Source organism: Nelusetta ayraudi, unplaced genomic scaffold, assembly GCF_046127955.1.
Source record: "Nelusetta ayraudi isolate G7.1 ecotype Tasmania unplaced genomic scaffold, CSIRO-AGI_Nayr_v1 ptg000003l, whole genome shotgun sequence".
NCBI classification, from domain to species: Eukaryota; Metazoa; Chordata; class Actinopteri; order Tetraodontiformes; family Monacanthidae; genus Nelusetta; species Nelusetta ayraudi.
This window is the reverse complement of record NW_027466053.1, coordinates 1,242,501-1,257,559: the sequence shown is the minus strand read 5'-3', so window position 1 is coordinate 1,257,559 and position 15,059 is coordinate 1,242,501. Positions and strand designations below refer to the sequence as shown.

General features: G+C 45.8%; 1 protein-coding gene across 5 annotated transcripts in view; it reads left to right on the top strand.

Moving 5' to 3' along the window:
- The window catches only part of kif13a (kinesin family member 13A), a 44,065-nt gene that overhangs the window by 4,490 nt on the left and 24,516 nt on the right, over positions 1–15,059 (top strand). For all 5 annotated transcript variants that reach the window (XM_076027752.1, XM_076027785.1, XM_076027777.1 and 2 more), the window contains exons 3-7: positions 8,885–8,897; positions 11,436–11,496; positions 12,482–12,574; positions 13,288–13,468; positions 14,929–15,016. In XM_076027752.1, the coding sequence (XP_075883867.1) occupies positions 8,885–8,897; positions 11,436–11,496; positions 12,482–12,574; positions 13,288–13,468; positions 14,929–15,016 (436 nt within the window). The remainder of the gene's footprint in view (positions 1–8,884; positions 8,898–11,435; positions 11,497–12,481; positions 12,575–13,287; positions 13,469–14,928; positions 15,017–15,059) is intronic.

Here is a 15,059-nt window from a genome sequence, read left to right as displayed (position 1 = left end):
GCGCTACAAGATGACTGGTGGAAGTCGTTGCTGATAAGCTCCTCAAACCAGCCTTGTAATTTCCCCTGTAATCTCTTCCTTACCTTCAATGGCTTCAAGTGCTCTGCTTGTTTTATCTCCACCCGGCCGAGTTATCTCGCCCACTTGGATACCGTAATCTGAACGTCTGTGTGAAGAGGAACTCTGTTTCAAATGTTGCCCACAGGAGGTGCAGTGGTTGGACTGTACTTTGTTTTCTGTGAATAATCTTTTAGGAAAGAAGCATTTTTTAAGTTCTAACTCTATGGGGAGATCAGCCAGCCAGTCTACTTTTACTCAGCATGGCTGAGATATTTTAAAACCCTCATAAAAATTGTAATCGTGGTTCGAAGTGAGATGTACTGCCCGACACCCACTCTTAGAAAAAAATCACCATGTGTTCATTACAACAAGCTTTCCTCGCTGACTTTCTTCTTTGACTTTTCTCTCTTCTTTTTCTGCTAGTTTATGGCAGTAGAGGGACCACTTGACACACAACTTGCTCAACACCGCCACAAATAGAAACACAAATATATTTCTTTCTAATCCCTCGTCTGCTGTTCCTCACATTCAGAATAATACTTTTTTAATAGAACTTGAGCATGAGAAAAGGCATGGGTGGGATCTGAGTCAGTTGCTGTGTCTGAGAATTAGCGGCTAAGCTCAGCTAGCTCAGAAGCGTCACAAGTTGGCATTTTCCATCTTACTTTTGATTCAGTAAGTGGATGGAAAGAATTGTGTCATTATTTGGCTTCTCAGTTGTAAAAAAATAATGAGATAACTGCATTAGCTGTTTCTCGCCCTGCTAATGTAAGCTAGCTGAAGTTGTAGTCTCACGTTGACGCGCTAACTTTAAAGTCGATTGAACCTTAAAACTTCTTTAAGTGTGCAACATTGCATTTGTCAAACAACAATCCCAATTCCTTTGGTTCCACTACATTTATTCCAGGCCAACCTCCAAAAAAAACAATCCACTCACTGTGGAATTCCTGAATGTTTGCATTGAGCCGCTATGGCCGACTGTCAACCATTGTGATGCACAAGTAGGTGTTTAGGTGACATTCTTCCTGTTGTCACTGAGATATTTGAGGTTGCTATACTTTCTTCCTAATCATTGGTGACCCCAAGTCATCATTATTTCCAAAACAGCAACTGCATGTACACTAGCAGTCAAAAGTTTGGACTCACGCTATGAATTGAATGTCCTTTCTTTCAATGTCATGACTGCTGACATTGCAGTTTCTCACTGAAGGCATCAAAACTACATATGAACACACATGGAATTATGTAGGAAACAATAAAGTGTAAAATAACTCAAACATGTTTTATATTTAAATTCTTATATATATCTTATAAATAGCCACGTTGTGTTTTTCTTTGCTGCATAATTCCATATATCTTGCTCATATATTTTATGTCTTCAGTATTTATCTGCAGTGCAGAACGTTGTATAGTGTGTGTGTGCTGTATGCACAGTAACTGGATGACAGTGCTACTTGGTCAAATGGCTTCATGGCTTCTGGAATGTTCCTTTGTTTTCTGTCCTCCCTGGTTTTCACCCAGACAGTCAATCTTCAACAGTTTAGCCAGACAATGCGCTATTCCCCAACGTCAGTCCAACCCTGTTTTTTTATTTCTTTTTTTTGTTGTTGAGGGAAAGCCTTGTGCAAGAGTCCTGCTGTGAGAAAGCGAGTCAGCCGCTGATAGTGAAAATAATAATTTGACTCCCTCTGTGGCCGTTCCCTGTTTGTGTAATGGGCGGGACGTTGTTTACATCTTCATCCAGACTTGCCAAAGACGGCATCCTTCCCGCTTTGTCAAGCCTGGCCCTCATTAATTTCAGATGTGGCCTCTCATTCTGGGGAGCAGCATATGTGAAAATCAACTCTCTCTCATGTCTTGCTTAATGATTTTGGTTTTCCGTCTTGCATAATGCTTTCTGATGAGGCCCTTTTGAAGTTTGGAAGCGGGCTTGTTCACATAAAAAAAATGTTTAGGTCACGTGGTAATGACCTTTTATTGCCATCACATTGAGAGACTGGGAGGCAGCATTAAGGAAAGCTTAAGGAAATGGCTTTTTGTTTGCTAAAACACAGACAGTCAGTAATGTTGCCAATCTGTGTGACATGTTCGGCCTGGTTCGTGACCTGTAGGATGTGTTTTACACTTTTTCCAGCTTCCTTGTTGACTACATGAATACTCGTAACAGATGTTTATGAAGCAGGCAGGATGCAGGTTGTGAACGCATCGCAGTGTTGCTAAGCTCAAGACGGCTTTTTCTGCCTTGTTTACGGTTTGTCCCCTTTGAAACCGAGCTGTATTTATTTTTCATTTTGGAAAGTGGATTTGTTTTTGTGTGTCTGTGCGTTTGCAACACACGCTCACAGACTCACGCACTCTCTCATTTAGGCCGCAGCCTGCCGACTCAGCCTGTCGCAGCGGGGTCAGAAATGCCGGAGAGAATTAAATTAGCTGCTGCGTGCTTAATAGTCAGTGTTGTTAACATTTGTTATGGAAACTCCGCACACACACACAAGTCATAAGTGTTAGCATCATGAGCGCTGCTGCTGCTGCTGCTGCTGCGGGTGACGCACTCATTCATTATGTCGGTGGTGAGAATCTGGTCTCAGAATCTGGCGGTGGCGATTGGGCCTCACCAGGCCGGCAGGTTGCCTCCATTCACTGTTTACCACTTGTTGCCCTGACGACGGACAGAAGGACAGAGACCCTGCACAGTTCCAGCCATGAGCCAGTGAGTGGAATCACCCTTTGACCTTTATTCTCATGGAGAGCTAATCTTAGCCTCTGGGACATTGGCATTCAAAATATGGGTTGTATTGAGCCGGTGAAAAGTAGCACTTGTCTCATCACATTTTAAAGCCACTTCATGCACATTTCTGCTTGACTTTCTTACGCATCCTTTCTAGCAGAGGATTTGAACTTTCCACGACTTTCACTTTGAACACAAACGAGTTCCTCCTATTATCATTGTCATTATTATTAGGTAGGTGCCTTACGTAATGGCTCTGAAGAAATTCCAGATATTGTTTGTGAGGCCCGCCGCTTCCTGCAGGTCTGTTTCTTCCATCACTGAGCCGACCTCCCTCAGCGTTGCGCCTACGAACCTCGCAGTCGCCCCGCTTCAGCTCGATGTGGCGGCTCAAAAATGTGATATATAACCTGCAATAACCTGCAAGCTCGTCCGGACACGAGTGATGTATTGGTCAGATGTGCTCAGAACGCCCTCTCCTCCTGAAGCTTGAACTTCTCTTGGCTGTTTTGCCGGTGGCGACCTCCTTCTCTGGCCTACTCGCTTCCCAAGCGGCGAGCTGCTTGTGCCGCGATCCCACACTGTGGCAGAGCACAAAATGTTAACGTCGACTCGGCTGCTGCTTGTAAAATTGTCATTATTTTAAATGTGGCTGCAGCTAGCAGGGAAAAGACTCTGCAGCGTGGTTAAACGGAGGTGAAGAGGGTGGGGGAGGAAGAGTTCCTGCCTCGCATTAAGTGGAGGAATTTGAAGCTTTGGGTGGGGGCTGTCAAAATGCTCTGTGTGTGTGCGCGTGTGTGTGTGTTTATGAGTGTGTGCGGCAGTCCAACGTTGAGAATGTCATCCCAATGGGGGGGGGGGGGGCGAACCTCCTCTGTCTGACTGACATTTCCAATTTGAGCAGTGGGATTATAATGGTCGGAAAAGTCTTGCAAAGCCGCTGAATCCGACGAGTCGTCGCTGGAAAGTGGAGCTGCAAGCCTGTGTGGAATCTAGATGGGTGGCGCTGAGGCCTTTCCTGTTGATGAGGTCTGAGAAGTCACGCCTACGCCCACTGTGGCGCTCCCATGCATTGTTTTGGCCTAGTTGAGATGCAACCAGGAAGAAGGCAAAAACGCTTCTCATGCGACTCATGCGGCCCATTCATTTTTTCCCTTATTTTACCTAATCGGCATACATACGTAACAATCAATCAATCAATCAATCTATCAATCAGATTTTATTTGTATAGCACCTTACAACAGCCAAATGGTGCACAAGGTGCTTTCCAGAGTAAAACAGAATAAAAGCAATACCAGTAAAAACATAGTTCAAACACACAATTGCCACAAATGCGCGATTATTAAACAAGAATAAGATGCAAAATTAGTGAGACATAATTAAAACACAAATGTAAAACCAATAAGCAGCAGTCCAGTCCGTGGCTGTGTATGAAATGCCCCCGTTGGTTCGACAGTAGGTTCAATCTCTGTTTGTCCAGTGCTGCTGTTATATGGACGGCTACGTGGCTAGAAACGGGAAGATCACGCGAGCTCCTCATGAAAAGGCTCTGAGCACAGGAATTGAACCTGCAACCTTTTGCTGTGAGGTGACAGTTGCTGAATGTCTTTCTTTTTTTGTATTTTTTTACAAATTAAGGAATCTTAATATTAGCATGTTTCTTTCGTTGACTACATCAAATATTAGCCGACCGCTACTTCTTCCAGCTCTGCCTCAGTAGTTCATGTTGGAATAGAATAGGATAGAAGACCTTTATTGATCCCACAGTGGGGAAATTTGCAGCAGCAGCTGCATAGTGCAAAAAGATGGAGCATTATATTAATGTTGCGATGCAAACGGATTCCCATTGCTGGCCAAGGGACCCAACTCACCTTAAATCCTGTTACAGAACGAGATAACATTGTTTTTTTTTTTTCATCTTACAAATGGGCATCAGAATATGAGGTGGAAGCCCAGCTGTAGTGGGCATGCATGTCATTTTTTGAAGAGCAGAGATCTGCTCCAGTGGGCGGATGATTAATAGTAGATTAATCTGTTGTCTTGCCCGCTGGACGAGAAGAGTGCTCTTTTTTTTTTTGGTGGCATAATAACCCAGTGGCCTTAATCCAGCTCCATCACCACAGGGGGGATTCCAGTGGCGCTCTCCCACTTGTCATAACTTCCTCCCGGGAACCAGCATATGCTGCTCCCTGGCTGCGAGGCAGGGAACCGTGCTCGCGCCCTCCCCGCCTCACTGGTGATGTGAGTCAATGTGACTCGTCTCATAGGAGCTGCTGCCCCCATCCATAGTGATAAGAATAAGCCGAGGTGGAAAAGTAGAAATATATTGTTACTGTGCTTTAGCAGATTTTTCTGGTATCTGTAATTTTCTGAAGTATTTCTTTTTTTGACAACTTTTTACTTTTGCTGCTTACATTTGTACACAAAAATCCTCACTTTGTATGTCTTGGGTTGGAAAAGCACACTGGTCACTTTGTTGTGTACAAGTGTTTAAAAGATACAAATTCTGTCAAGCTAATTCACTTTTTAGTGATTATAGTTGTTATTGCTTGAAGTGGAGCTATTGTTGTTGTTCAAATCAATATAAAAATATATGATATTTTAGAGGAAGAGTATTTTGCAGTACCTCGGCCTTGGGTTCAGTACGTTTTCTAAGAACAGAAAAATAAAAATGTAGAAAATAACATCTATAACTATATCAGTGATACCAGTTTGGTTGTATAGTACAGTATAGTAGTGAGCACCAAAGCTGTTAAAATAATCCAGATGTTCATGCGAGACTTCTGGTCAGTTCAATCCAGATTGTTCTCTCACAAAATTTCATTTTTAGCAAAATTATGGAAAATGTGTTTTTCCATGAATGAACAATCAATCAAACTATTCAAAATGTACATTTCAGAACCTGTTCTTTATTATTTATAGTTGAGTAAAGGAGTTGAAACAGTACTTTTACTTTGACCAGAGTATTTTTTTTTTTACACAAGCATCCGTACTTGTACTGAAGTACAGAATGAGAGTACTTTTGACACCTCTGACAGAAAGGGTTTGAAAACAGAGTCAAGGAGCAGCAGTGTGAGGGGTTAGTCCACCCTCCGCCGCCCGAGTTGAATTCATTCCTGGCCGCTTCTTCTCCTTCTGCGTGGAGTTGGCCAGAGGCGTGCTAACCAAGCGTGCCGCGCACGATGACGCACACGTTGATGCTCACAGAAGCGCCGCTGGGTCGGTCGTGGTGCCGCCGTCCACCTTCATCTGCCTCTGAGAGCCGAGGAAGCCCCCTGTCTTCTGGCATTCTGCACCGCATATTTGTGTCATGCACTCGGTCGACCACATCCAGCCACGAATAAGACCCCGGGGGCCCGAGCCTTGACATGCATGCTGATCATTAGGCAAACAGTCTGCAGGCGGTATCTACAGTACAGACGCCAAATCTTGTGGAGCAGCGCTGAGAGCGAGGCTGCTGCCGCTGGATATGAAAGATTTTAAGATTTTAAGAAATGAGAGTAAATGAAGGAGCAAACCAGGAGAAAGTCCAAAGGCACTCATTGAGGTTAAGAAGCCTCATTGAGGCGGCTTGGTTACATTCAAGCCTTTGACTCTGTGAGCCTTCCTCAGAGAGTCAGACAGTTCTTACAGAGAAGAGGAGGTTTTAAGCAGAAGGTCCACCAGTCAGATGGGCTTGATTGCCGGAACACGCCAGGGTTTTTAATGGTTTTGAATGTAACCGAGCCGCTACAATAATGGCTTTTTAACTTTTCAATGAGAGTGCCTTGGAGTTTCTCCTGTTTTGCTTCTTGGTCTTTATCCCATCCAAAGAGCACCTCAAACTCACAACTCCTGAGCCCGGCAAGCGCTCTTATATAGGCTTTTCTTCTAAAGTGAAAAGAAATGTTGTAATTGCGCTTTAATTAACTGTGAGTAATGTTAATCTCAGTCGGTTATCTTTGCCTGTTTTGAAGCCAAGTCATTACGAGGCCTTTGCTGCAGTACGTTTCCAGGCATCAGCAGGAATGGAAGAGTATTAAACTGTATTCAAACAACCTGCTGTTGTTGTTGTTGTTGACACTGTTTATGACTCTTCTGTGCACTAGAACCAGACTGTGTGAATCAGTGGGAAGGGGCCGTTGCTGGCATGGTTTTGGACAAGCAAAGCGTGAAATCGCAAAGGCGGACACAAATTTCTGTGGAGATTAAAGAGATTATGTCTACAGCGGAGTGGGAGTTGTGGAGCCTGATGTACTTTAACTTATTGCGGTGGTGGGAGTCGGCGCACAGCGGCAGCAGCAGGGGGAGGTGGCAGACAAAGCCCTTTGGGCCTGAACTGGCCTAACGTGAATATCTTTTGTGACTTTTTGAGAAAGTCCTATCTGCATGAAATCCTAAATATAGCAGGATGGAGACAGTTCCACCCATTGTTCAGAAGTGCAGCCGACCCAGAATGCAACTGTGCACACAGGCAGTGGATGACAAAGAGCCAGAACCCAAAACCACCATAGCAGCAGCAGCAGCAGCAGCAGCTAGAGGCTCTTCTGCTGAGTCCAGACGGCACACATTCCACAACTGCATGTCTTTTGTCTCAACACTTAAAGTGTGTGTGTGTGTGTGTGTATGTGTGTGTGCACCGGTTCCGGTCTTGTGCGTGTTATGCCATTGTTTTCCATCGCAGTACATCTGTTCTATGTCTTGTCTAAAGCTGCCGCCTGTCTGTTGTCTTTGCTTTCCCACAAGTCCCTTTCATCTGTGATAATCTCCGTTTTGTAGCCACACTGACTGATTTCTTTTCCTTTCAGACAAATAAACGTATCAGTCTCTTTCTTTTCTTTTCTTTCTTTCAATTTCAATACTGTGACCATATATGACGAGAACATGTTTATTATACATTTTTCTTTTTTGTTTTTGACTAAATTGTTTATCGATTGAAATAAATTAGTCGCAATTAATTGAACATTTTTGTATGTAATGAACAATCAATGTGGATTGATGTACTCTGTACCATCCATCAGCAGAAAGTAGGCTGCCATTAATGCTCATTAATATTCATCCAAGAGATTTTTATTTTTAATAAAACGAAACAAGCGAACATTGAAATTCTTGGATTAATCTGCTTCTCTTATTAAACTATGACAACGAATGATCGGGGTCTCACTGAGACTGAATCACAGTTTTGTCAGATTGAGTGTGTTCACCCCAGTGAGGCCCTTCTGGGTGAACACCTCACTGTCTGCGCTCTGCTTCACTGCTCCTGAATCCATCATCCTCTTACTCTTTCTCTTTTGACGGCCGTCTCCAAAAACTCTCGACAGCTGAGAGATTTTTCTGGTCAGTGTCACACAGGTTTGTGTTTTTCCTTTTTTTTTTTCTCAATGCCCTCTTGATGAGTCAGCCGATGGTGTGGTGCAGTGCTTCCTGCGGTAGCGCGACCTCGTCCTGTATCAGTTACACTGTGAAGGTGATGCCTCCCCTTCTGTCTGGATGCCAGCAGAAGGAATCTGCCTCTACTGCGGCATACCAGTCATCCTCATCATTTATTAGAACGGCTCTAACATTTGCTTTGGGTTGCTGGTTAGTGTTTTTTTTTTTTTTTTTCTGCCTTTGAGAACCTCCACCCCTTCGGTTAAGAAAATAATCCCACGTTACCGAGTTCCATACATGTCACTCCTTTGTCCTCTCTTCCGGCAGCTGCCACTGCCGAGTGCAGCTTCCCCGACCTGGCCTCTCGCTTGAGTCCACAGGCATAAGAGCTATTTACTCAACAGAGTCAGTGGGACATTGAATCCCAAATCTCTTCCCTTCCTCGCGCTCAGCTCCGCTGGCCCAATTATGAGCAGCAGCAGCAGCAGCAGCACCGGGAAGCTGCCAAAGAGCGGAAGTGGCTGAGAAGTGGAGGCAGGAATTTTGAGTAAATGACAACAAATGTAGACAGCTTTGTGTGGAGTCCCAGCCTCAGATGAAGTCATGGTTTGATTGACACATCTTTTATTGTTCAAGGCGTCACACTCCCAAGTGTTCCAGCTGTGTTTTTACTGCGTGTTCATTTGCAACAATGCTAACAGTCTGATTTCTTCTCTCCTTCTTCCTCACGCCTGAACCGCTCTGCAGGAAGCAACCCAAGGTACGTGCACACCAGTCACTTCTGCAATATGAACCACTCTTCTGAGAAAAACCAATGACGGAGGGGCTGGAGCAGCAGCAGATGAATGGAGTGTTTTATTGAGCCACCTCTTTGGATAAAACGTCTATCATTGGATATGTAGAAAACGTGTTGCTTTCATGTCAATTTAAAATGAACCAAAGCAAAGTTGCAACCAAATGAGTGTCTTTGAAGCCCCACCAGGGTGTTTAGCTCTTTAGTGAAATGACTCTGAAAACACTGCAAACATGGAGGAAATGCAGCTATTTTATGACTGACTGACTGTTAATAACGGGCCACACAAGGCCCCTGGGCCGTAATTTGCCCACGGCCGCTTTACAGCACCGTCAGTGCGCAGCTTGGTGTTTGTAATGGCGTGATTGAGAGCGGGCCCGGCAGTTTGGTCGCTGGGTCAGCGGGAGCCAGAGAGATGCCCGTGTGAATGTGTCAGCAGCGGTCTAAGATCCCGTGAACACCCACAAAGGCTCCACAATGAGAGAGGGATGAGCGCAGACACTGGGGCTGGGACACTGGGTGTGTGTGTGTGTGTGTGTGTGTGTGTGTGTGTGCGTGCATTCAAAGCTGCATTGTTGGCCTGCACCCCCACTTCCCCCCTTGACAACATGCTGCTGACTGGCTCAGAGACGTTTTACACAAGCAGCAGGGACGGACGGACGGACGGACGGACGGACGGGCGGGGCTTTGTGCTTGGCACCGGGAAGCCGGGTTAGACCCAGCGCCGCTAGACGTGCACGTGGCCGTCTGCTCAGTCATTCGAAAGAGTCGCGGTCCAATCACGAACCTCCCCCCACCCGCTGCCCCGCCCTTGAGAAATGACACGAGGGGCAGCGTGCTTCCCGTCTTCGCAATCATTTGCACTGGCAAATTATTAGCACTCGTCCAATTGAGGGTGATTTGCTGCGCAGTCACACCCTCAGGGCCGGACAGGGCCGCCGAGAGGGGGGGTTCCTGCTCTCAAAGGTCCCAGTGATCTCACACCCCCACCCCCCACTGTGCTGACTGTGCAGGCAGTGGTTCCTTTGGCCCATGGTCTCTATTATGGTGAGAGCGGACTTGGATTATTTGGGCTATTTGCTGCGAGGTGCTGCTCTTTGGTTTGGCAGCAGCAGCAGCAGCAGCAGAAGGAGAAGAAGTAGCAGGAGTTGTAACATACAGACGCGCCGACTCCGCAACCTTCGAGCGGCCAAACAACCCAAAAACACCAAGATAAGAAAACCACCTCCGCCTCGGACAATGGCACAGAAACTATGAGGACTGAGTGTTGCGAGGCCCTGCAGTGGATGGAGGAAGCTGTCTGGGCCTGCGGTTCAGAAGCTGCAGGTAGCTTCAGTTGGAGTCCCGGGTTAGCAAACATACACCACCAGGCAACAGTGTGGACACACCTGTTTCTTCTTTATCTTGACTACTTTCTACACTATAGACACACACTGAAGACATCAACTATATGACCAGGACATGTGGATTCATGTGGCAGAAGAAAAAAATGTTAAATAGCTCAATTTGTTATGTTGCAAATATTTTATATGAAGGGTGGCTATTCTAGATCATCGAAAATATAGAACTGGTCTGAGTTATTTCACACTTTTTTGTTGAATACATATTCCATACGTGTTCATTCGTAGTTTTGATGCCTTGAGTGACAATTACAGTGTCAGCAGTCATGAAAATGAAAGAAAACCATCCAATCTGAAGTATGTCTCCAAACGTTTGACTGGTAGTGTGAGTTGGTTGTAAACTGTATTTGCACTTTCAATGATTTGTAAATATAAAACGAACGAACGGATGATCAACTGCAGAGTGTCGTTCTGCAGCGACAGAAGCAGATCTGTGAGGGTTGACTGAGGCCAGTGCTCAGAGAGGCTTCTCTCTGTCTGGAGCCTGTCGCCCATCCAGAGCTTGTGCAGGTGTCTGAGGGCGAAGGGGGGCACAAAGCTTCTCTGCTGCTGCCGCTGCTGTAGTCAGTGTTGTAAGGCCCAGTGCTTTTCAGGCCAAGAGGCAGCCAGCCATCCATCCAGCCATCCAGCCAGCCTCCAACCACCGGGACCCACCACCACCAGCACGGCCCCGTTTCCTGGGAGACCAGGGTCAGCGGGTGCTGGAATTTCTTCTGGGGAGCGCTGACCCTGATTTATGAATTCATTTAACCGCAGCCACTATGACGAAACGCGCCGCTGCAAAACAGCGGGTCTGTGCAGAGAGTGGCGGAGCAGCCTTAACCTGCATTATAATGCCGGGTTAGACTTAATAATGCACACAGGACGAGCCGGATCCTGCTGCTTTAGTGCAGGAAGCGGCTTCTGCAATAATAAATAAACATGTTTTCATAAAGGCTACGAGGGGAGTGCGCGCTAAGAAATATCAGGACCAGCCCCGCTTTGCATGCTTGTGCAGGTGTGTGTGTGTGTGTGTGTGTGTGTGTGTGTGTGTGTGTGTGTGTGTGTGTGTGTGTGTGTGTGTGTGTGTGTGTGTAATCCCTGTACCGTCTCCCCCTGTCTGCAGGTGTTTGCCTTCGATTACTGTTTCTGGTCCATGGATGAGTCCAACACTCCTAAATATGCTGGTGAGTCCGAAAAAGAATGCGGTTCCCTGTTGTTGTCACTTCCTGTTGGGAAGAAAAGTTGTTTTTCCATCATGCAAAAACTGAAGCCGATGACGCTTGTGTCTTTTGTCTCCAAATGAATGCGTCCATAATGGCGGTTTGTACGCGATGAAGCACTTGATGGTCGTTATTGGCCATTAATGTGTGTGATGAATACACCATTTGCATAATTATGGTACATTTAGACGTGTTCCTGGTCATTTCGCTCCTATTTTGTGATGGAAATGCGACGCTCACGTCGTCCTTTGTGCTACAACGGAGAGCCGCCTGCAGGGCCCCAGGGACCACGGCTTGATTTAGCTCCTGACACACACACACACACAAACACACACACGTCTCCTTTCAGCCGAGTAGGCAACACAAGAGATTTTCTCCACGCGGAGCTATGCTTTTTCCACACCAGCGGTACCGGCACGCCGGTGTAGCTACAAAATCTGTCCGAACTACGAGATCTGTCCGGGGTCTTACGGCAACTCTTTAATCTAATTATATCTATAATTATGTCTATCTATCTAATTATAGATAGATTAGATTATAATATAATTCTATCTATCAATCTGTCTATCAGTTTATCTATCATTCATTCGTTGATTCAACTGCGATGTAGTTTGTCCTAATAGAGTTGCCATATGTGACAGATCTCGCAGCCTTGCAGACACCTCTTAGCCAATGACAGTTTGCCATGTCATCGAAATCGTTGGACATTGCTGACCCCGGACAGATGTTGTAGGCCGGACAGATTGTGTAACTACACCGGCGTGAATCGGGCGTCCCTGTTGTTTCCGCCGCTGGTGCTGGTCGCTCCGTCCCTCCGTCCGTCTGTCCCTCTGGGTTTCTTCACTTGACAGGAGGTCGCCAGCCCAGGCGGCCACAGAGGGGATTATGCAACTGCATGTTTAAAATGTTTACCATGATCCCCATGGTGACCCATTCTTTTGTCTGAAAGGTCAAGAGGTGGTGTTCAAGTGCCTTGGAGAGGGAATACTTGAAAATGCATTCCAGGGATATAATGCCTGCATATTTGCCTATGGACAAACAGGTAAATGAAAACCCAGATGAAATTCACAACACCTAACCCTTTTCTTGGAAGGACTCGTCTCCAGAGAGGTTTCTGATTGGTGAATCACCTGACCTCATATCCTTCCTTCCCTCTGACTCAGACTAGCGCCTTTATTTGACTTCCTGGCAGAGAAGGGAAATTGCACTAATAAAGAGGCACACCTACTGGAAAGTTTGAATGGAAGACTGCATGCAGACGGTTGTTCCTCGATCACATGACTTTTGCTTGAAAAGTGGGTCATATCGATTTGTCCGTCCACCATCGTGATTCCAACCGCTACTTCAGGTTCTAGGACCATGAGTTGCTGTTGCTTCGGTTATTATCTCATCACATTTATGTTACACTTCATGAATGTCTTGACAGCTTTTAGGTACATTGATTGTTTTTATGACCCCAGAACACCAAGATTTGGTAAGTCTGTCCAGTCAAGAAACAGGAAGGATAACAAGTTGAGACATTAGCTGCCCATTATACCTGCTAAGGTAGCATTAGCAGTTGGGGCCTTAAGAAGTGCACTCGTTGTGCGCTGACTTTTGTGTAATTACTCAGAGCGAATTCACTTTTTACACACTCAGTTTATAACTAACAGCATCAGCATGAATCCCTGACTGCATCCCCTGGCTGGGATTCTATAAGTACAAATTCTCTTTAGCCGTCTCATTTTAAGCACCAAAACATTGTGCTTGGTTCAGGGTCGGGCAAGTCCTTCTCCATGATGGGGAACGGGGATCAGCCAGGTTTAATCCCTCGGCTCTGCTGCTCCCTGTTCGAGAGGGTCCACCGCCAGGAGAACGAGGGCCACACCTTCAAGGTGGAGGTCTCCTACATGGAGATCTACAACGAGAAGGTCCGGGACCTGCTCGATCCCAAAGGGTGAGTGTGTGTGTGTGTGTGTGTGTGTGTGTGTGTGTGTGTGTGTGTGTGTGTGTGTGTGTGTGTGTGTGTGTGTGTGTCCTTGTACTTTTCCCCCCCAGATAAAGCACTTGTGAAACTAGTGAGCTAATGCTTTTGTAACGTCTACGCTCTGGGTTGGATGAGAACGGCAGCAGGTTGCGCAAACTACACTATAAATTTCCCACGCTGCTGCGTTCACAGGAACTCCCTTTCTGTCAGGCCGTCGCCAGTGTGTTGTGTCTGGTGGCTTCTGCCGCCGGACGGCCACAGAATGGTTGCGAGTGGGAAGCCGGAGCCAGTTATTTCTTGCTGAGTGGTGGCCGGTGATGCTCCTCTCTGACGCAGCTGCAGGGGGGGGGGCAACTGCTCATGAAAGCAGCCTGAAGATGTCTAGCAGAGGCCTCTGTGTGTGTGTGTGTGTGTGTGTGTGTGTGTGTGTGTGTGTGTGTGTGTGTGTGTGCAGATCATCTCATTGACAACTTCCCCCTCACTTATGTAACGAGACTCGCAGCTCTTTTCATCCTCCGTCTCCGACTCACTTTGATTTTTCGGGGGGGCGGGGAGGAAGGCGGAGATTAAACGGTGGCTGTGTCAGAGAGAGAGAGCATCGGAGCCGCACTAGCGGCTGCATCTCTAGCCCCACTAGCGGCTGCATCTCTAGCCGCTGTGGGTGGTTGATCATCAGAGAGGAAGAGAGGAAACTTTACAGTTTAAGACAAAATGGGTTTGAATGTGTTAATATGCATGATTATTATTGTTATTATTGTTATGAGTTCAGTAACCACATCAGAAATGCATAGTTCTATAACGCCTATAGTTAATATATAGCACGTGAGTAGTTTATATGGGTTATACATAGTTATGTGGGTAATATACATGTATATATTTAAATAGATAAATTTATATGTAATGCACAAACGTAATTGACATATATCAGGAGACTGTTTATGAAGATAGCATGGGATTACATGATATACATGTTATATATCACAGGATGAGACATGTGTCATTGAAACTGTTTATGTGGAGCATGATTATTATTATATATGTTTTTCAATATGTTGAAGGCTTGAATATCTTGAATATAATTATTGAACAAATAAGTAAATCATATGTATTAGATGATGTTAATGATGCTCTGCCTATCTATATCCCACATATTAAAGTTTGCACAGTTCCATCTTGAAAGAATCAAGTAGTTGTAAGACTGAAGTTTTTAATCAGTGCGGAATGTAATACGATGACCTTTTTATGAATATGAATGGTATTTTGTCCTCAGCCTCCAATTGCACTCGACCTCACGCAGTAACCCTTTAAAAATAAGAGAGAAACGCTGATCAGATGTGTTGCATGAAATGTTCCTTTGATTCTTCATTTTTATTCCACATACACACATTCATCCCTCGGTCTGGTCTCTGCTGCCTCTTGTGTCCCTGCAGGGGCCGACAGTCGCTCAAAGTGCGGGAACACAAAGTCCTGGGCCCGTACGTGGACGGTCTGTCTCAGCTGGCTGTAACGTGCTTCGAGGTGTGTCTCCTTACCCGCTCTGTCCTCCGGGGGCAGTCTGCCC